Source organism: Neophocaena asiaeorientalis, unplaced genomic scaffold, assembly GCF_003031525.2.
Source record: "Neophocaena asiaeorientalis asiaeorientalis breed wild unplaced genomic scaffold, Neophocaena_asiaeorientalis_V1.1 scaffold332, whole genome shotgun sequence".
Lineage (NCBI taxonomy): Eukaryota > Metazoa > Chordata > Mammalia > Artiodactyla > Phocoenidae > Neophocaena > Neophocaena asiaeorientalis.
The window spans coordinates 6565590-6588884 of record NW_020173111.1 but is presented as its reverse complement, the minus strand read 5'-3'; the positions used below and the strand labels follow the sequence as shown (position 1 = coordinate 6588884).

Genomic DNA, 23295 nt, shown 5'->3' with positions numbered 1-23295 from the left:
TTTCCTTACTTTGGTTTCATTTTCTTTGATTTCTTCTTTTCTACTTTGTGCTCCTGTGTTTTCTTCATCGTCTATCCTCCATTTTGCTCCTTCCCATTTCATCTTACACCTGTGATGGCTTTGTTCTTCTCTTCCACTTGTTTCCTGAATCCTGACATCTCACGTTTTAGTGCCTCCTGTTTTCTTACCATTTTCCTTGAGTTCTGGCACTTGTTTGTGGTGATCCTTAATGATTGTTTCCTAGTCTTTTCTTTTTTTTTTTTTTTTTAATTCATGGTAAATTTTTTATCTGTTCTGTGACGACATTATTCTGGTGAATGTTCTTCATCTATTAAGTTTAGTAAAATTTTGTTCTCTTTCTCACCTCAATGAATATAGTATATTTGTATCGATGCTGTGTCAACTCTCTATTCATTACTCCACATGGAATGAGTCCTATGTTACTCGCCCAGCTTTCCCAGTAGGCCCCTGCAGAAAGTGACTTTACTGACATTTTCTGAGCTATAAACCCTCTCTCCCTCATGTTCTGTGCCTCTAGCTTCATGTAAGGAATCTATTTGCCACTTCAAAGTAAACTGCTTATGTTTATTCGCATTTCCTAAGATCTGTTACCCTGAGCTATTCTGCTATCACTTCTGTGACATCACTGTTCTTCCTACATCTAGAGTTTCCACTCCTTTTCACCCTTTGGTTCTCAGATTATGCAGTTGTTTCCTTGCTGCTTTGTAAAACACCATGGAGGGGACTTCCCTGGTGGCGTAGTGGTTAAGAATCCACCTGCCAATGGAGGGGACACGGGTTTGATCCCTGGTCCGGGAAGATCCCATATGCCATGGAGCAACTAAGCCCGTGTACCACAACTACTGAGCCTGCGCTCTAGAGCCTGCAAGACACAACTACTGAGTCCACATGCCACAACTACTTAAGCCCGCATGCCAAGAACCCACGCTCCACAAGAGAAGCCACCGCTCGCCACAACTAGAAAAAGCCCGCATGCGGCAACAAAGACCCAACACAGCCAAGAACAAAAAATAAATAAATAAATTTATAAAAAAGCAAATAAACAAACAAACACCATGGAGGAAACAAAGAAACTGCCAACTCACCACAAAAGTCTCCACATATGACTTTTTAAAAGAGGTAGCAAGATTTTTTTAAAGAAAAATACTTCAAAAGTACAATTTAATACACAAAATAAACTTACTTTAAGAGTTCATCCCTCTCTGTCTTCCGTGCAAACACTATATCACTGCATTTGTTCTGGAACCTGATGAGTATTTCAGTCAGCTCATTGTAAAACTACAAGTAAAGAACAAACACAAGTGATAAACCAGAACAATTTTTAATCTAAGAGGAACACAATCTAAAGCTCCTTTGTCAATAACAGTTAAAGCTAAAGAGCTAAAATCCTATGCATGAGAGACAGTCATACCACTTAAGTCCAGTAACTTAATATTAAATATGACCTAAGAATCCCTAAGAAAATAAAAATAATAAAATCATCGTTAGAAAGCACTGCCACCAAAAATTAAGTGGCAACAAGTTAAAAGTTTCATGATCGTGAACAAGTTCCCAATTCCTAGAGAAAAGTCAACTTCTTAATAAACACTCTAAACCTATTTAAGTGGAAGTATTAGATCTGCACATTCACTTCCGAAATGCAGGCATCATTTCAGAAACCCTCAGAAGAATTTCCAAAGGCACTCTGGTGAGTTTTCTCAGCTTATCTATTTCAACAAAGCATTTTAAACCAAATTAAAATGGCATTTTACTATCCTCTCTCTTTGGAAGGCTTTGGCAGTATTTCTATGCTCTCTTCAGAGGATTTTACATTATATCTACCATATTTACATCAAGATAACTTTATTAAGTGATCATTATGGAGTTAAAGTACCAAAAGAAATTATGTATTTGAAAAACTTAAAAATCACTTGTTCCCTCAAAAGCAAAGTAATTGGTAAAAACAAATATAAGCATTTCCCTAAAATATCTAAAGGAAAGGCAAGAAAATACTTAAACATATTTAGTAAGCACTCTGAGTCATAAGCAGATCACAAATCTATCATAATCCGCACCGCCAGCACAGAATATAAAAGCCATACATACCCCCTTCCCCACCACGTATCAGCTTTGACTACTACTCCTCTTCCCTCATAATTAACTCAGATTGGCCAACTTTCTACCCCCCAACAAAGTGTCACTGACCTTTTGACCTCTCTGTGCTAATTCCTGCTACCTGAAATGAATGCCTACACATCCTCTTTCTGCCTGGTGAAATATAAAATTCATTCTGCAAAGTTCCCATGAAATACTCCCACCTTCATTAAGCTTTCTCCCATTTATACCAAAGCTCTCAAGAGCCAAAGTCATTAAAGCTAAGAAATTCAAGACAGAATGATTTGGTCCAACTGGAAATACCAATTAACTTCCCAAACTATATCCTCACATCCACACTGGTTAGTTAGCTCTTGTTTCTTTTGTGCTTCATACCTTTGTGCCCTCCTTCAAATTAGCTACGAGTTCAACAAAGTTGTCATACGCAGTGGCTAAATTCTTCAAAACTTCTTCTCTTAAATTAGCTTCATTGTTAGACTGTTTCATTTTTGAAAATTCCTGGTGTGAGACCTTGTTAAAAGAAAGATTTATGCAGTTACACTTATTTATCAAGTTACTATAGCTCATAACATTTGTACTGATACTTTCCCAACTATGAAAATCATATATGATTTCCTGCAGTTATTACTAGATATTTACCTAATATATTCCTTTTGGAGTAACACAGTACTTTACAGCTTTCCTTAAGTAAAAAATACCACAAATTCAGTGGGCATGAAAATATAACCAATAATGTTTACAGATTTTTATTAATATGTAACATTTGCAAAAAACACAATCCTAATTGGATACAGATTTAGTCCAGGTTTATCCTTCCTGTAATTTTTTTAATAAAAATCTTACTAAAGTATATAAACTTTACCTGAATATTTTTAAGAAGTCCTTCTTGTTTCTTTAGAGATTCTTGGACTTTAGTTGTAAGACCCCCATAGATTCGATCCAGTTCAGTAACAGAAATAGCTTCTTCATTTATCACACCATCTTGAGCCAGAGCAGTCAAAAATTTGCTCGTCATGTCAAAATTCACTGATTTCAGGTCATTCTCCAGCCCCTCTCTTTCCTTCTTTACTTCATCAAGATTTGTCAGTAAGGATTTTAAGACATTTACAACCTAAACAATTTAAGAAACTTAGTTTAACTGCCCAAAAAACAGAAGCCAATTTCAAGAAAGGAATTATATATAAAGGTTCACCAGGGTCAGGGAGAGACGATCTCTCAGAGAGTCAAGTATAAATTGTACATCAGGTTTATTTAGATACAGACATTGCTGTACCTTTAGTGGATTCAGATTGCAATAGCAGCAGCAATAATGATAACAGATCTACTGAACATCTATTATGTGCGAGGCACTGTCCTAAACACTTTACAAATATAATTTTATGTATTCCTTACAACACCCTATAGGGTATATATTTATTACCTCTATTCCACAGATGGAGAAATTGCATCCCAGAAAAATTAAGTTAACATGCCTAAGGTTGCACAGCTACTAAAAGGAGCAGAGGTGAAATCTGAGACCTAAGCCTGCCTAACTCCAAATCAATCTCTTAACCTCGCTACACTACACTGCATCCTTGTCACGAGGTAGAGGAAAGTATATATATATATTTTTTTTAATATTTATTTAATTTAATTAATTAATTTATTTTTTGGCTGTGTTGGGTGTTAGTTGCAGCATGTGGGATCTTCACTGCAGCACACAGGATTCTCTCTAGTTGTGGCGTGTGGGTTTTCTCTCTCTAGTTGTGGCAGGTGGGCTCCAGAGTGAGTGGGCTCTGTAGTTTGCAGCACACAGGCGCTCTAGTTGAATCGCGCAGGCTTAGTTCCCCCGCAGCATGCGGGATCTTAGTTCCCTGACCAGGGATTGAACCCATGTCCTCTGCATTGGAAGGCGGATTCTTTACCACTGGACTACTAGGGAAGTCCCCAGAAGGTATGTATTTGTCAAGTAAAGAGATACCCTATTTTGCCGACCTATCGAGACTGAGAGAGAGAGGGACATGGAGACAGAAACAGAGATATGGATATACACGGAGAGAGCACTCGAGAGAGACAGACAGACAGAAAGCTATAAGCTGTATGTTTCTTTTATATCCTGGGAGAGAAAGAGTGGGCGGGTTCTGCATCTCTCTTCGCATCATGAGTTCTGCCTCTTACTCGGTCCAGGCAGTCTCTAACACCCACATGATTCATAAACACCCCGTTGTAGTAACAGTGTTAGAGTGTTCAAGCGCCCTCTAAGGCCACACATGAGCTGCCCCCTTTCACTCACATCTCTTCACACTTCTGCTAGGACCAGAGGGGAGAACAGCAACCCCAAGCCCTCTGTTCTGCTTGCCCCAGGGATGCTTATAGAAAGAAAGTGGGGAAAGACAAAGGAAGAAGGGGCCATCCATGAACCCCACCTACACCTCTTCTTACCAGCAGCACTTCCAGCTCCAAAGGATCTGCTCACCTACTGCCTGTTTCTAAGAAGCTCTGTCCGGCTCTTCAGTCCACGGCCTTAGTTAGCTCCCTGACAAGAGGGTCCAGAGCGACCTTCCCATGTGAAAACCAAAGCCCTGAGGAAAAGTCTCAAGTTTCTTCTATATTTTGGCCTCTGTTACCACCGTATCTCCTAAGTGTCCTTCCTATCTTAAATTCACTCTCTTAACATGCAGAGCAGTGCAAAGAAATGGTCTTAGAGGCCCAAGAAGCATCAAACCACAGACACTCTTAAAAGGAAGGAAGAGGAGAAAGAATCATACCTGGATGGACATGGCAAAGTCTATTAAAGGGATTAGTAGAATTTGATGTTAGACAAAGTGGAGCAAAGTCTTGCTTCCAAATGACTTCCAGGACATATTGTTAAATGAAAAAAGGTACAAAAGCGTTATGTATGGTATGTCGCATTTTGAGTGAGAAGCGAAATCAGAATATAAAAGCTATACACACACATAATATATGATATGTATCTGTGTGCATATGTATTTTTCACAAAAATAAAAGCACTAAGCACAAACCAAAAACTAACCAATATTGTTCTTACATAGAGCAGATGGGAAGAAGGTAGAAAAAGGGGTGAGATTTCTCTGCATGAACCTTTTGAATCATGAACATTCTTTTACACATCCAAAACACAAAATTAAATCAAATTGTGAATACAGAAACAAATGAAACTGGTTGTCTAGCAAAGTGAAATATGATGACATAGAAAAAAATACTTCAACTCTGACTACACTCCCTTAGTGAATATAATGGGCTTAGTTACTGTATAACCAAGGGCAGTTTACCTGGAAAACTCAATTTTCTCATCTGCAAAACAAGAATAATAATAGTACCTATATGTCAGGACTGTTGTAAAGACTGAAACAATCCATATAAAGTGCTCAATGTAATTTCTAACATAGGCTAAGTGTTCAGTCAGTAGTAGCCATTATTATTAACTGTTAGTTAGGTTTCATGGTTTAACTCTATACTTCATGTGCGTTGAGGACTAAAGAGGCTTAGGCATCTGAGCACTCAGACAAGAACAGAGTAACAACAAGGAACAGACCAAGAATTAAGTATCCCTTATTTTGCTGAATTATAACTATTTCTGTAACTATGTGACACATTTTGTATTGGGGGTATGTAACAGCATATAAATTTGAAAAGGCTGCAATAGTTTTATCTGTTGGCATATTTAAACTGATAACGGAAACTCAACCATGACTATGACCCTATGTGAAGGTTGCTTGGCTATTAGGAGAGTAAGAAAGGTCATTTTCCTCTCTATAAGTTATGTCTAACAAAAGTTAGAAAATGTTTAAGTAGCCAAGTGAAATAAAGCTGGGGGAGAAATAGGAATATGCAGAATTGGTCTTAAAAAATAGTCTAGTAAACAAAGCTGAAAGTCAGGAACACTATTATCTTGAAATACATGACTGTCTCTTACAGTATAAAAACGAAGATCCTCTAAGTACCTAAAACCAGATGCCCAAACAGAACAAAGACAAATAACTAGTTAGTTGGCCTGTTCATAATGAAAGAAAAAAACAGCCCTACCTGTTATGCTTGGACCTCTTAATAAAACATGTACTTTGTATCACTTTAATAATCAGCAATTCAAATGCTTGAGTTTTTCTCATAAAAACTCTGGCTAATGTGTCACCAACTACGATGACAACTATCTGAAATAGCTTTAATAAACACATGATGTTTGCCTCTTCTGATAAAGGCACATGATGAATGAATATTTAGAACATTGAAAATTGCTGATTACCTCTATGCAGAAAATCTAGTTTCAGTAAAATAACTTCATATTGACTATAAAAGTTTTCTTCCCCTATGTAACACCACTGTGAATTAACAAAGCAGCTATTACTGAATAAAATAACATATCAGTACATGCTCATTCTGATTTTGCTTAGCAAGAACCATTTTTGCTTTTCTATAGAAAGCAGGAGAATAAAAGGACAAAAGCCCTATAAGTTCTGAGTCATGCATGTGACACTAAAAAGAAAAAACGAGGATACTAAACAGAAATGTTTTTTTCTAAAATAAAAAGGGGCCAGAAAGTGTTGCTGTTCTATGGGTCTGCAGGCTCTGTTCTTCACAAGTTAATCTTCTAACCACCTTCCTTTTCTCCCCCACGTCCTCAAAGCATCTAACTGACAGTCACTGTTCCTTCAGGCACCCGCCTTGAGACGCAGGCTCTGTGCCCATCCACCAGCGCCGTCTTCTCTTCACTTTGGGGGCTGCTTCCACAGAACCTCAGAAACCGCTCTGGACACACCCACTCACTCAATCTTCTCGGATCCTACACATGTCCACTTTCCTGCCTGTCTACTGTTCTCATAAAGTGCCAATTTCTTAAGCCTCCTAAGCTTAAGGAGCTCCAAATGCTGAAACATAACTACTTCGTCACCTAAATTCTCACAGTATAGTTGCGACACTTTTCAATTTCTACCCTGTATTACAGTAATCCTTGTATACGTCTCATCTTCCACACTGGATCGTGAATTGAAGGTAAAGGCTGGTTATTATGTGCATCTAGCATAGTGCCTTACACAGTAGCTATCCATTAAGTCTTGGCTGAGTAAATACATGAAACATTTCTGTGCAAAGACAAATAAGGAATGACAGTGATAACTTCTGAGATCTACTATTCCAGGAAATTCACCTTTTTCAATAAGTTTTCAGCGCTATCTCTTGCCCTTTGGCTTATTTTCCTGTGTGCTTCGGGTCTCCTCTTCGCCTACACAACTTCACAGTGTTCAGCCCACACTCCCCTTTTGGGACTTAGCGAATCACACGCCCCACTACTGATTTTCTCCTTCCTGTCACCAGTAGAAATGTCATGATGACGTTATCCATTTATTAGATTAACAAGCACACCTTGACAACTTTCCCTTCAGAGGTACTCCCAGTGGAATATGGTGGAAGGTGGTATAGAATGATGTAAGAAACAAAGAATCTGTGGTCAGAAGAGTATCTGGCCAATCCAGTCCTTCCACTTCAAGGAAGTTCCTATACTTCCAAGCCTCTCCCTTTTATAAAATTTGAATTAAACCTGTGAACATATGAGGTACCTAGAATACAGTACCCAGTTCATAGGAGGCATTCAATAAATGGAAATTATTACTACAGGACAGTAGTATTATTAATATAATTACTTTTTACACGGTATATATATCATGCTACTCTAAACAACCACCTCAATGTACATCAGCATTTTTAAAAAGATGACAGTAAGAAAAAAAATTGGTAATTCATTGTATATAATGACTTGAACATAGTTTTCATAAGCAGATGATCACCCACATCAAAATGCATGTCCTCACCTCGCTGCCCTGCATGGTCTTTGCTGGGTTAGCAGACGGGATGGCAGCATTCAGCTCCAGCTCCGGCTTACACAGAAGTGCAATGGTGTCCCGGTGAGCCTGGTAACGCTCTTTCACCTGTCCATCTGCTTGCACAGCTTTATCCAAAACAGTTCTGAAGTTGCTTCCCTCTGTGGAGGGAAAAAAAAAAAAAAAAGTTACCAGAGCACAGTACTGATTTTAACAGTAATGTATATAAGCTGGTTGTACTTTTAATTCTGTTCTCCAACTTTACTTGTTTCCCCCTTCGATAAGTCCCAATTCACTAGATAACAGAAACTGAGCTCCTATTAGTCTTTGCATTTTCGGTTTTGGAAAAATGACAAAATCAATTATAAAGCAAAAGCACAGTTATATCTTAAAATACATTTGCGGTTACTGTCCACCAAATAAAAGCCCATCGACATTAGTCTAATCTTTTCCTACAACGTGTGAATATAGAAAGATAACATTTACTCCAAAAATTGTTACAACTTACTTCAAAAGTATTCCTCTCTCAAAGGATCACTCCTTAAATCTGACTTAAAAGAAAGGCGGATATATTTTTAGAAAAATCTCAATAGTATTAATTACTTTTACAGAGAAATAAAACAAGTCTAGACATCATTTATATTAACAAGCACAAAATCTTAATATTCAAAGTCTTAAAAATAACAATTTGGGGCTTCCCTGGTAGCGCAGTGGTTGAGAGTCCGCCTGCCGATGCAGGGGACGTGGGTTCGTGCCCCAGTCCGGGAGGATCCCACATGCCGCGGAGCGGCTGGGCCCGTGAGCCATGGCCGCTGAGCCTGCGCGTCTGGAGCCTGTGCTCCGCAGCAGGAGAGGCCACAACGGTGAGAGGCCCGCGTACCGCAAAAAAAAAAAAACAATTTGGTTTCAGGTTAACTGTTAAAACCTCATCTTTTACTACCCACTACTAAGTGAAATGAAATTACAAAACCATATATATAATATAATCTCATTTATGTTTTTAAAATATGCATAGAGCCTGGAATAGGAAATGAGTATTACAGGATCATTTCAATTTTTACTTTCTTAAGAATTCGAACTTCTCATAATGAACGTCGATTACCTTTGTTATTTTTTGTCTTACACGGAACTGAAGAAAAACACCTGGATTTTCATAATAGCAGTTTCAATAAAAACACGTTTACATCAGAGCCTACTTCAATCAAGCAAAAAACGTAGATCCAAACTGAGAACTTACTCAAGTCAAAGTCATTTATGCACATTCTTACCTGCTCTTAAGGGCTTATAGAGTTCATTGGATGGCGTCCTTTGCCAGCGTTCCTTGAATTTTGCTCTTAAATCATTGTCAGTTGTTTCTTCTTCATCCAACAGTCTTAATGACTTTTAAAAAGAAGGTAAAGCAACAATGAAATATTTCTGGTGTAAAAAATTTAAAACAGTTTTTAAATGATCATACTCAATACAGGTGAGAATTAGTGAGCTCCTACAGTACTGGTTAGAATATAAATTAGTACAATAATTTCTGTTGCAGAAACCCAAGTTATATTTAACAAAAAATCTTGTAAAAACTTAAGACTAGGTTAGCCATTACCTTACTGAGTAAAATTAAGAAGACTAAGAGATTATGCACATCCATGTACCAAGACTACTTTGAACAAAGATGTTTTTAAGATTAAAACAAATAGCCTTTAGACCACTGAAGCCATAAACAAAACAGAGAAAATTGATTAATTCATGAAAATAAAAGATTTAGACTTCACTCCCAATACAACAAACTGAAAATTAACATATAAAAAAATGCCTTTCTAATGCATAGCTGAGAGGACAGGATAGTAGAGCACCTGAAACACAAGTGCTAATCCAGTCAATGGTATCTGCTAATTCCTGATAGCTTAGAGCAGAGGTCTGCAAACTTTTGTGTCAAACATTAGGGTAAATATTTTAGGCTCTATGGACTATAGTTTCTGTCAAATATTCTTCTCCTTTTTTTTTTTTTTTTTTTTTTTTTACAATTCTCTAGAAGTGGTAAAAGTCATCCTTAACGAGTGAACCATATAAAAACAGGCCACAAGGTAGAACTGGCCTACTGTCCATAGTTCACCTCCTACACATTCTCTAATGGCTTAGAGTGTGAATTTAACAGAACATGAATAGGAGACAAGAAACACAGGTGGAGTTAATAAGAGGAGGAGGTTAGATCAAGGGCACAATCTTCCCTCAAACTGGGTCACTTCCAAATGGGTGACTCTCGGTGGACAAATTTTTAAAAAGGAAAACTGCCCAAGAGAAGGGAACTTAGAACTGAAAATCATAAAACCTGTGTGACACAAAGTCCTAAGATGAATTTCAGAGTAAAAGATTAACCACAAAGAAAAAAAAAAAAGAAAAAACCCTCCAAATTGACAGTCTTAAAATACAGGAACACACCAAAACAAAACAAAAACAAAACAAAAAACACTGAAATAAGAGGAACAAACCACAATTAGCAAAATATCAGCAAAAATAACAAATCATGAAACCAAACCACGAAGGCCACAGATACTAAGATGATAAAATAAAGAAAATAAAATAAATATATTTACTACATTTAGAATAAGAGATAAAAGTATGACAGGAGAAAGAGAATGAAAAGAATTGAAAAAGAACCAAATAAAATTTCTGGAAATGAAAAAAATAAAATGAAAAAGTTAGGAAGTTAATGGATAGTTAAAAACTGCTGAGATATAACTGAAGAGAACCAGTGAACTGTAAGACTGACCAGAAGAAATCACACAAGATGAAGCACAGAGCAACAGAAAATACAAGTGGTTAAAAGACCTGGAAAATAAAGGGAGAAGATTCAACATCAGAGATCCAGAAAGAGATAATAATGAGAATAGGGAAAAAGCAATATTGAAAGAAGTGAAAACTAAGAACTTTCTGGGATGGATGAAAGACACAACTCCTCAAATTCACTGGATCCAACAGAATATCAAGCAATTTAAATGAAAATAAACCCACACCCAGACACATCACAATGAACTTTAAAGAAGAAAAATAAGTGTACAACTTCCTTGCTGTTAAAAAGAAAAGAAAAAAGAAAGAAATGGAGGAAACTCAATAAAACCAGGAAAACGTAAGGGTGAGGAGGGACAAAAAAAGAAGGAAATCAAAAGAGTGAGACAAGTAGAAAATACAAAATATAGAAGAACATGATTCCAAATATATGAATAATCACAGCTAATATATACGGATTTAACCCTCTACAAACAGAGATGAAGATTGTCAAACTAAAAGAAAAGGAAAAACCTTACTATGCGCCATTTACAAAAGACACAACCACAAGGACACACAAGTTGAAAGTCAAAGACACAACCAGAAAACTACAGACCAATATCCTTTATGAATATAAATGCAAAATGCTCAACAAAATACTACCAAACCAAATCCAGCAGCACATTAAAAGGATTCTAGGGCTTCCCTGGTGGCGCAGTGGTTGGGAATCTGCCTGCCGATGCGGGGGACGCGGGTTCGTGCCCCGGTCAGGGAGGATCCCGCGTGCCGTGGAGCGGCTGGGCCTGTGAGCCATGGCCGCTGGGCCTGCGTGTCCGGAGCCTGTGCTCCACATCCCCAAAAAAAAAAAAAAAAAAATGGATTCTACACCATGACAAAGTGGGATATACTAGGAATACAAGGGTGGTTCACATCTAAGAATCAATTAATGTAATACTCTGTATTAGTAAAATGAAGGGGAAAAAACCCATATAATCATCGAGATACAGAAAAAATATTTGACAAAATCCAACACCCTTGTATGACAAAAACACTCCAAAGGCATGATTCCGTTTATCTGAAATGTCCAGAATAAATAAATCTATAGAAATCGAGATTAGATTTGTGGTTGCCAAGAGCAAGGGGAAAGGGAGAATGAGTGACTCAACTCCATGAGGAGTTAATGGGTACAGGCTTTCTTTTGGGGGTGATGAAAATGTTCTGAAATCAGATTGTGTTGGTGCTCACACAATACTGTGAATGTACTAAAAGTCTAAAGAGGTTAAAATGGTGAACTTTTATGTTATGTGAACTTTATCTCAAAAAAAAAAGACACATGTAGTTGTGAGATTAATATAGGTGATTTATTAAAAGAACCAATCAGGCATCTTGGAAATGAAAAATATGGGGGAACAAACAATAAGGCACAGCTAAACAGCCAATTAATAAGCTGGATGGCTAGCCTGAGACAACCTCCCAGACAGAACAAGAGCACAAAGAGAAAACGTAATAGAAACTTTAAGAGGTGTGGGACTTCCCTGGCGGCCCAATGGTTAACTCTCCATGCTCCCAATGCAGGGGGCCTGGGTTTGATCCCTGGTCAGGGAACAAGATCCTGCATGCCGCAATGAAGATCTCGCAGGTGGCAACAAAGATCCCGAGTGCTGCAGCTAAGACCCAGTGCAGTCAAATTAATTAATTATTTTTTTAAAAAAAAAGAGAGAGAGATGTGAAGAACTGACCCAGAAGCACCACAATCAATCTAACAGGAATTCATTAGGAGAATGGAGGAAAAAAGAGTAACTGAAGAAACAGAATCCATGAATCTAAGATGGAAAAGGCCCAACAGCTCCCAAGCAAGATAAATTTATCATTTAAAAAATAAATTAGTGGACACTTTAAATTTTCTCAAAATCAAGACTAAAATTAAATTTGCAACCACAGAGATAAACACTCAAAAACAGTATCAGCTTCACAACTAACAACTTACTTAAAATGAGACTCTCCAAGTACAACTGACAGAATAACAGTGACTCTGACTCATAAGGCTGTTAGGAACATCAAATAAAATAAATAAAAATACTTCATATTAAGATAGGCAGACAACAGACATATCATATACACTAATAAAGCCAGTTTTTCCTTAATTATGAGATGAGCTTTTTTTCACATTAATATTTGTTTTATTTTAGTTAATCCTTTAAATAACCCTGGAAGGTATATATTCTTATCCTCAAGGTTCACACTGTCATCTCTGCCCCCAAAGTACTTGGATATGATGTAAATACAACATCCTCTGATAGTTAACTGAAAGATCAAAATATGAATTAAAGCACTGAGAACAGAAGTCACCTAAAAAAGATGTGACTCCTAAACTGACAAAAGCCAAAATAACCAGCCTGAATATATTTATAGCTAAAGAAACAAATGTATCAATTAGGGGAAAGAGGTGAAAGCACAGTAAAAGGAGAATAACATTGGCAAATAGTTGTCTTTAGCCAAAAACTTGAGTGTTCCATTCTTATTGATAAAATCTCCTTTCTACTAAAAGATAGGTATAGTCGGCTTATAAAACATTTGATAGCCTAACTTCCTTAGTCTGATTCGTTGCTCACCAGAGACCTAATCTTTCATAGGAAAAAAAAAATCATTAATTGTGAACAGTTTGTGTGACAGTAATTTCTCACAGTATACTAGTTTTACACAATGGTCGTACGAGTTTCAGTAATGTGCATTTATATACCCTTAAGACACATATGACCCCATTTTCACTCACTCAGAATTCCTCTTGAGGCTGAAGAGCAGACTCTGTCTGGGCCACAGCAAAGTCACCTAAATGATGAGTGCTACCTTGTGAAACCCAATAGGAAGAAGCCTTGAGTCCTAATCCCTGCTGGATACCATGGGGCTGAAAAGTTTTTGCTTGAAAAGCAAATCTCTTAAAACATACCTCATCTAGGATTTCTCTATTTCTTTGTAGAAGTTCAGGTAGCTCTTTGATCAACTGATCAACAGTCTGGATGCCTCCCTGTTCAATCACAGATGTGGACTTAGTCAGTATAGACTGAGGTACAGTATCTCCAGATATATCTTCAATTGCTGCTGGAAGATTAAGTGAAGCTAACACCCTGAAAAAATGAGATAGTATGTCATCTAGAGGTCTAATCCTCCTTTAAAACACTGATATCCTGTATCCAAATCAATAGCAGCAGAGTTAGCACTCCAAAAAAGTGGGTAAGCCCTGTCAATGGAAACATAAAGCAAAAATAGAGGAAAAACAGAAAATCAGTGATGATAAAATTAAAACAAAATCATTAAAGAGTTAAGTTAGGTTCACAGTTCAGAACTGAAAGCTAAAAGGTAAGAAATATGCATTAAAATATACTAGATACCTTTGGCTCACAGGTAAATTTAACTTCTTTCAGTCTAAGTAATTAAAAGTCAAAAATTCTATTTTGAAAATGCAATCTTTTATCACACTCCTGATTGTTATACTGTCAGTGACAAAACAGAAGTAATACACAAAATGGTTATAATTTCATATCATCTAAGCAAAATTTCAAGAGTACATAGTTGGTCTATGTATTAACACAGCATCTTCATCTGTTCTGTTTTGTGGCACAATAACTATTATTCTATTATTTCATTTACAAAATGGAGGGGATGTTGGAGTAAACTTATGTTGCTTTCTCACTGGAAAAGGTAAAATGAGGTCAAAACCTATGCATTCATCAAAATTAAAAACATGAAAAAGCAAACAAGACTAGGAAAAAATTCTCAGTAACATTTCTGATAAAGGACTTGCCTCTAAAATATGTAAAGAACTCTTTAAAAATTATTAAGAAGAAAAACTCAAGTTTCTAAAAATGAGCAAAAAGATTTCAACAGACACTTCACAAAGATATATGAATGGCTAATAAGCACATGAAGAGTTGCTCAACATCGTCAGTCATCAGGGGAATGAAAATTAAACCACTATGAGATACTGCTACACAAACACTAAAATGGCTAAAATTAAAGAGATTGACAATCCTAAGTTCTGATGAGGATGCAGAGCAAGTGCATTTCTCACACAGTGCAGGAACAATGACTTTGGAAAACCATCTGGACATTTCATGCGAAGTTAAACATACACTAACCATACAACTCAGCAATTCTAATCCTAGGTTACTTATGCAAGAGAAATAAAACATGTCCACACAAAAATCTGTACATCAATGTTCATAACAACTGAAACGTCCATTAAAAGGTGAAAGAATTAACAAACTATTTAACCATAAAAAGGAATACTGCTCAGTAATAAAAAGAATCAAACTGATGCATAAAACATAGATTATGCTAAGTGAAAGAAGCCCAACACATTTTTAATATATACTGTTATATGCTGTGCATACTGCAAGTATTGCATATTATACATACTGTAGCAATACTATACACTGTATATAATGTACGATCAATATATATCATATATAATGTACTATTTACTGTATATAATATACTATATACATCATGTACATATTGCACATGCTATAATGATTACATTTATAGTAAATTGTATAAAAGGTAAAACTAACCTATGGTGACAAGGAGCAGATCAGAAGTGGCTAGAGGGTAGAGGAGGAGGAATTGAATGGAAAAGCATGAGGGAATTTTTTAGGGTGATGGATATGTTCTCTATCTTGATCATGATGCTGGTAGTTACATGGGTATACATATTTATCAAAAAGAACTGAACTATACACTTAAAATGGGTGTATTTTATTGTGTGAAAATTATACTTAATATATTTTTTAAAACAACGTATTATTTTCTTAGCTTCAATCCACCAAAAACAAAAACTGTTTCAGAATACTGAACGTACATGTATCTTAACTTTGAAAGTTCAGTTCTACTTCACATTTCCCTCAAAAAAATATCCCCTAAAATACAAATTAGTGGTCAAATATTTTCACTTTGTTTCAGTAATTAAATTTCTTCCAACTATAATATATTTGCCAGGGTTCAGTAAATATAGTGTCCCCAAGAAATGTGTGTGTATTTGTTATTTCAAATATCCTTGACATTCAGCTCTGAGCTCAGAAAACTACAACGTTCATAAATAATCAATCAGGAAACATCAGAACTTTAGAGATAAATTTATGAAAGTTAAGCTCTACTGACCCATTTGCCAAAGTGGTGGCTTCTCTCATTTGAGCAATTGATCTGTTAACTAAATCAGCTTTCCTCTGACCGCAGGCAGCCAAAGACTGCTGCACTGACACAGGAACCATCTTCTCAAACAGATCTAAAATTAGGAATTAAAATTTCAAGAAAATTTTAAGACAAAAACTCAAACTGTAAAGTGACTACTCATATTTCCTTTCCAATATTCACATTAAAAGTCTACAGATATTTAAAGAACAAAACTGAATCACTATTGAAAATACGATGAAGAGAATTTTTAGATCACCATATTCGTGGACAATGATAACGAAAGCTTTTTCTTTGTACTTAATTTTCTTAGCTTTTAAAGATGTGTTAGTCATTAAGTTTAAAGGATCTTTGGTGAAGATCTACACAGGAGAAAACAATGCTTATTTGTTGATGAAACTGAGTGGAGCACAGTGCTATGGTTTCCAGCTCTACCACTTCCTGGTTCTGTAACCTTGGGTAAATGACATAACCACTCTGCATCAGTATCCTTATCAGTCAAATGGGGATAATAATAGTACCTGTCTCATGGAGTTGTTCTGAGAAATAAATGAGCTAATATTTGGAAAGTGCTGAAAAGAGTTTCTGGTACATGGTAGACACTTTGTTAAATAGAAATAAGTACAGTTATCCCTTGGTATCTGGGGGGATTGGTTCCAGGACCCCCAGCAGATACCAAATCCGTGGATGCCCAAGTCCCTTATAAAAAATGGCACAGGGGCTTCCCTGGTGGTACAGTGGTTGAGAGTCCGCCTGCCGATGCAGGGGACACGGGTTCGTGCCCCGGTCCGGGAGGATCCCACATGCCGCAGAGCGGCTGGGCCCGTGAGCCATGGCCGCTGAGCCTGCGCATCCGGAGCCTGTGCTCCACAGTGGGAGAGGCCACAAGAGTGAGAGGCCCGCGTAACACACACACACACACACACACACACACACACACACAAAAGGCACAGTATTTGCATATAACCTACACATATCCTCCCAAACACTTTAAATCATTTCTAGCTTACTTATGATATTTAATACAATGTAAATGCTATGTAAATAGTTGCCAGAGGATGGCAAATTCAAGTTTTGCTTTTTGGAACTTTCTGGAAATGTTGTATGTGAATATTTTTCAATCAGCAGTTGCTTGCATTCATGGCTGTGGAACTATAGATACAGATGGCCAACTGTAAAATAACCACCCAATAACTTAGAATATTATCCTTGGCATCTCAGCTAGAGGCTACCATAATATTGCATATACCTACAATATTCAAGGATACTATAACATTTGATACAACCATGACTCCAGAAGTTTATATGTTTAAAGTCATATTTATGTATGTTTATTTTTATTAGCAGAATCTTAAATAACAAATGTTAACATAAAGACAAATGCTCACTGAGGTCGTTATCATTACTCAGACACAGTTTCAAGTTTTCTGACTCTGTTGTATATATACTTCATGCTTTACTACCATTTACTTTCCATCTTAAAATTTCACTGTAATTTTTATTCTCATATTCACTTTGAACAACATGAAAGCAAATTATATTCAAACACACAATCACCAATTATGTGATTTTAGCTACAAAAAGTAGATTAAACTGCAGAAAATATAAATAAGATTAAAGTGCCTCTGAACAGTTTGACATACCAGTGAATTTCTGGCTGATGGGTACACTGACTGGCGTAGATTTCACAAGTGTGGCTTTGCCAATAGGGTCTAGATCTTTAAGGTCTGGAACTCGATCATGATAAATGAAGTCATTATCCTTCTTTGCTGCAGTAAGGGCACGGTTGATTTTGTCAGAAAATTCTTTCACATTGACATATTCATCATAGCGAGATGCCACTGTTTTAATCAATTCTGCCGCATGCTAGTTAAAATGTAAAAAGAAAAAGAGAGAATATTTTCTTTCTTTTTTTCAACCAGGTATCCAAGCACTGTTTTCTTAAAAAAATCTTTGAGGATTGGCATTACTATAAGTGTGGTCAACAGAACAGCCTAGAAATTCTCCCATCACAAAATACCAAAATATCAAAAATGAAGAATAATACAGAGCAGATATCCCTTTAAAGACATGAATGAATTACCAAGAAAATAAAAGAAATCAAAACTATAAACTGACATTGAGGAAAGCTGGCTCTGGCTGTTGGGTATTTCTGTACCCAAAGGACGAGCTATTAAAATGTATCAAAAGCCCTCAGGGAGACTTAAGACACGGGTCTTGAAACTACATAAGACAGAAAACTAAGAAACATCCCTTTCACGCTCCACATGAAGGCAGTAACCTCAAAGGGCTATACCCGTGATGAAAAGGGTGAGTCAGAAAAAAATTATGCAACATAGGAAATCAACAAGGAAGCATGCTGTGTCAGCACCAATAGGAATTTTTTCTTTAAAGGCTGCCCTTGTGATACATAAGATGAACACATGCCTCACATAAAGTTAGGGTTCAAATTACTCAGGTGGTATTAGGTATAGTAACACCAGATAAAATAGACAATAAAGTCAAAAGAATTATTAGGGATAAATTCAATATAAAACACTTTCCAATTTGCCAGAAAGATATAAAACCTCTTAAATATTGTATTTAAAAGCCTTTATCGGGCTTCCCTGGTGGCGCAGTGGTTGAGAGTCCACCTGCCGATGCAGGGGACACGGGTTCGTGCCCCGGTCCAGGAGGATCCCGCATGCCGTGGAGCGGCTGGGTCCGTGAGCCATGGCCGCTGAGCCTGTGCGTCCGGAGCCTGTACTCCGCAATGGGAGAGGCCACAACAGTGAGAGGCCCGCATACCGCAAAAAAAAAAAAAAAAAAGCAAGCCTTTATATAAACAATTATAATGAAAAATTGATAAATCTACCCAGCATTAGAGTGGAAGATTTTAACATTCCTGTCTCAGAAATAAATGGAGTAAACAAAAAATGTGTAAGATTATAGAAGATCTGAACAACACAATTAATGAGTCTGATTTACCAGACATGGAGAACCCTGGGCTCCACAGTTAGAGAATACATAATATTCTCAGGTATATAAAGACCATCTATATAAAGCGACCACATGAAGAGATAAAGCAGTCTAAAACACCAAAATTACAAGAATGGTTTAATATTTAAAAAGCTACTTATGTAATTCTCCAAATAATAAGTTTAAGTTTAAAAAATCAAATTATCTCCAAAGATGCTGAAAAATCATTTGATAAAATATTCACTCTTGACAATTTTTAAAATTTTAGTAAAATAAAAATAGATATCCAGTTCCTTAACATGTTAAAATCTTAACCTCCAAAGTTAATCTCATGCTTAGCAGAAAAATAAAAGAAACATTCCTGGAGTCAAAATAAAACAAAGATCACCAGTATTGTCATGAACATAGAACACAGAACATGTCAAAATAACCAGACAAAAGGATAAAATTAGAGGTATAAAATTTAGAAAAGAAAAGGAACAATTATTATTTACCATCTTTTGCTGGTATATATTTGTATACCAGCAAAAGCTAAGAGAATTAACTATTCTAAATAAGAGATAGCTTAGATTCAAAATCAACAGAGCGAATACAGATAACCACCACTTTGAAAAGATAATTAAAGAAAAAATCCATTGTTACTAGCAACAGGAAGACAAAATATCCAGGAATAAATTTTAAAATATATGTACAAGATTAACATGAAATAGAAACAAGGATAACCAAAACAAGGAAAAAAGCTATACCTTTAGTGTAAACCAAGAGATGGGAAAATACACATATTTAAATCACTTTTTAAAGTGATCTGTACATCAAATTTGATTTGTAAATGTGGTCAAATGCTCCCCCAAATTGAAAAATTATTAGGAGCATAAGAAATGCTGAATACAGCAGAAGAAACAGGGGAAGGCTAAGGGCCCCACCCTGAGGGGAAAGTGCTTAATTAAGCAAATCTAAAAACAATGAAACGCAATGAGGTGACAGCTGCCAGCTCAAAAATAAAGGTAAAGCCAAATGGCCTGCCTGGAGCCACCCAAGGGTCACAGGAAAAATGGAATACTGAGGAGCCTGGTTCCAAGGAGCTGCTGAGCACAGAGGCAGATAATTACAAGGGCAGGGATGCTGGGGGAAGCAGAACAGAGGACTGAAAGTGGGGAGAAGGAGGAAAGGGGATGAGCACTCAGAAAATGTCAACAAAATACAAACTCTGAAAATAGATGCATCACCTGGAAAAGCAAAGGCTGTGAGGAACTCAGGGAAATACAGGCACAGAAGTGGAATCCTTCCTACACCAGGCTTTGAGAAGCAGAGAGGAGGAGAGGAGGAAGGGCCCTACACAAGGAGGCTGGGAAAGATACACTGCAGTTCCCCCACCCAGGAACCTCTTGCTATTCCCCGACTAAAATCAAGCTCATTCAAACACAAGTGACTGAAAAGGCATCCCATCTGCCTCAACACTAAGAAACCATAAGGAAAAGGATGAAAAAGAGCAGTTTAACTTTCCAACAGATAATGAAAATTCACTGAAGAAACGTTGCCACAGGGAGTTCCCTGGCAGTCCAGTGGTTAGGACTTGCACTTTCACTGCTGTGGCCTCGGGTTCAATCCCTGGTCGGGAAACTAAAATCCCACAAGCCTTGCAGCACAGCCAAAAAAAAAGAAAGAAAGAAAGAAAGAAATTGCCACAAAGCAAAGAACACAGCATACTAAAAAAACTAAAATAAGCTAAAAACTTAAGGATGCAATCACAGTACCAAAGACACACAAAATATGAACAGAGGACCAGATGGCCCAGATAACAGTGGGTGATAGATAGCAAGAAAATGTGAAACGGGACCTGCAGAACTCAGGAAAGAAAGTGAAGAAAACTAGGAAAATAGTTTAAGGAAGACTGTAATATTTATGCAAGGAACATGAAAGAGATAGCAGACATCACAGAAATCAGTGTAAGAAACATACAAAACAAGAAAAAGTGAGGACAATTCAACATGGCAGTTGGGGAGCAGAGGCCATTACAAATTAAAAATTCATGAGACATATCAACCAAATGCAACATGAAGACCATGTATGAATCCTCAATTTGAACAAACCAACTGTAAAAACACATTTTAGAAAAAAATCAGCGAAAGCTAAACTATGTTTGGATACTATTAGATTACTAGAATTATTAATTCTTATTAATTGTGCTAGATCGGATGACACTGTGGTTTTAATTTTTTTAAGACTTACATATACTGAAGTAACTTAAGGATGAAATGATACATAAGACAGCTGAAAATACTCCAAAAAAATAAGAGGGGAAGGGGAAACCTGAAACGCAAAGCAAAATATTGATAATCACTGAAGCTGGGTAATGGATATTTGATGATTCTTACTTTTATATATATATATTTTTGAAATTTTCCATAGTAAATACTTAAATAAAATTCATACAGAAGCATAAACAATCTCCTTAATATCTACAAGCTACTATCATAACAAAGAAAAAAACAATACTTTCACAAAATCAGTTTTATCCTCTCATTAGGTCCCTCATTAATGAATTAAACAAATTCATTTATTGTATGTATGTATGTATTCATTCTATCTGAGTCACATTTTTTTATCTATATAGAGTCATCCCTCAGTATCTGCGGGGGATTGGTTCCAGGACCTGCCACAGACACCAAAATCCAAATTCTCAAGTCCCACAGTTGGCCCTCCGTACCCAGACTCTGCATCTGCAGATTAAACATAGCACACGACCAGCATTTGGTTGAATCCATAAATTCAGAACGTGAAGATACGGAGAGCCAAATATTTATTCACTGAAATAAACCTGCATATAAGTGGACTTGGACACGTCAAGCCTGTGTTGTTCAAGGGTCAACTGTATTTTTATGTCTTTTTGAAGATCATACCTTGGCAACTTTAGAGACTCCACCAGGATGATCAAGGGGACCCACCTTCTGGAGCCAAATGAACTGCACTGTCCAATAAGCGCACTTCATGAGCTGTGTAAGTCCAGGTTCAACTTTTCTTGGCCCCAGAAGTGAATCACAAGCAACAATTTTCCCTTTGTTATTTTACCTACTGTTGTGATATTCCTGACTTTTGTGATTTTGTTTTTAATATCTGGTTTGCTCGTGACTAATAAGCTTTTCCCCATTATTGTTAACAATGATTGCAAAGCTGACTGAATGGTGCAACCATCAGGTACATGGGGCAGGAGAGACTATGGAGAATATGACTTGCTGGTCAACTTTTTTGTCTGTTTTGTTCTGTTTGCCTATTTCTGAGCTCAAATCAAGTAGAAAAATATCTCATACTTCATGGAGAGAGGAGCAGCCCTTGGAGATATGAATCAGTAAGTATTTGTGTTCTATATGTTAACTTCTGACCTATGACTAAAGGTGTAAAACTGAAGTCATAAACTCTTGTGTGTCTATAACTGAAAAAAGTCTTCATCTCTTGTTATGTTGAGTTTGAAAGTTTCCTTTTTCCAGAGGGGTTTTAAAAATTAGATTAAAATTTCAAAAGAGCCTCTTATATAACTGGTTTATAGAGAATAAAGGCTTATTTGAATATAATAGTCCCAGAATTCCCCCAAAATAAAAAAGCTAAACTTCTGTAAAACAAACAGCAGTGCTCATCACCCAGTCATTATCCAGTGCAGTGGCTGACCAACACTGCTCCCTGAGAGAGGAATTCAGGATGAAAAACAAGATGAGGTACTCTATGCTTTCGAAAAACAGGCCCCTTAGACAGTTAGATGCGTATCTCAGGAAGAATTTTAATGAACCCAGATTCCCACATCTTCCCATACATAGAAAAACACTAAAATCATTAACTTGAGATATCTGTTCTTTGTGACTAACAGTAATGTTACTGAGACATAAGCCTGACCGATTGTACATATTCCTTAGCCAAAATCATATATAAGCTGGTTTCTCCCGTACCTCTTCAGAGTGGTTTCCCAGAGCTACTGAGAGGCTGTCTCCCAGGCCACAGTCCTCAGTAAAGTCCCTGAATAAAACTTAAACTCCAACTCTTATGTTGTGTGTTCTTCTTTCAGTCAAAACTCCTAGTACTCCTAATACTTTAAATATGCTACCCTGAAAAAAATCTCTCCCCCAGAAACCCCTTTCTCAGAAGCATTTTCATATAATGCTAAGTTATTACAATCAAAGTGAATCCCTGGAAAAATAAAGTATGTTTGATAATCTGAGTGTGTCCGTCTCTGATTTTGTCAGTGTGGAGGTGTGGAGCATAATACAAGCATACATTTTATTTTTTATAAAACTTGGGGTTTTTTTCTCATGAAAAGACTAATTAAACTGAACTTCCTAAATAAGGCTTGCATGTATCTTCTAATACCAGTCCATATTTAAATTTCCTTAACAGTCCTCTTCCTACCCTCTGCTTACCAACCCTCAAAATACAAACAACTCATGTAAACAGCCCTTGCCCCTGCTGCAAAGTTGCCCCA

At 36.8% G+C, this 23295-nt stretch overlaps 1 protein-coding gene across 2 annotated transcripts in view; it reads right to left on the bottom strand.

Annotated features, from left to right (window-relative positions):
- The window catches only part of PDCD6IP (programmed cell death 6 interacting protein), a 62403-nt gene that overhangs the window by 11277 nt on the left and 27831 nt on the right, over positions 1-23295 (bottom strand). For both annotated transcript variants that reach the window (XM_024743441.1, XM_024743442.1), the window contains exons 8-15: positions 17513-17735; positions 15840-15963; positions 13630-13807; positions 9197-9308; positions 7920-8089; positions 2978-3226; positions 2491-2625; positions 1205-1299 (exon numbers count right to left, since the gene is read on the bottom strand). In XM_024743441.1, the coding sequence (XP_024599209.1) occupies positions 1205-1299; positions 2491-2625; positions 2978-3226; positions 7920-8089; positions 9197-9308; positions 13630-13807; positions 15840-15963; positions 17513-17735 (1286 nt within the window). The remainder of the gene's footprint in view (positions 1-1204; positions 1300-2490; positions 2626-2977; positions 3227-7919; positions 8090-9196; positions 9309-13629; positions 13808-15839; positions 15964-17512; positions 17736-23295) is intronic.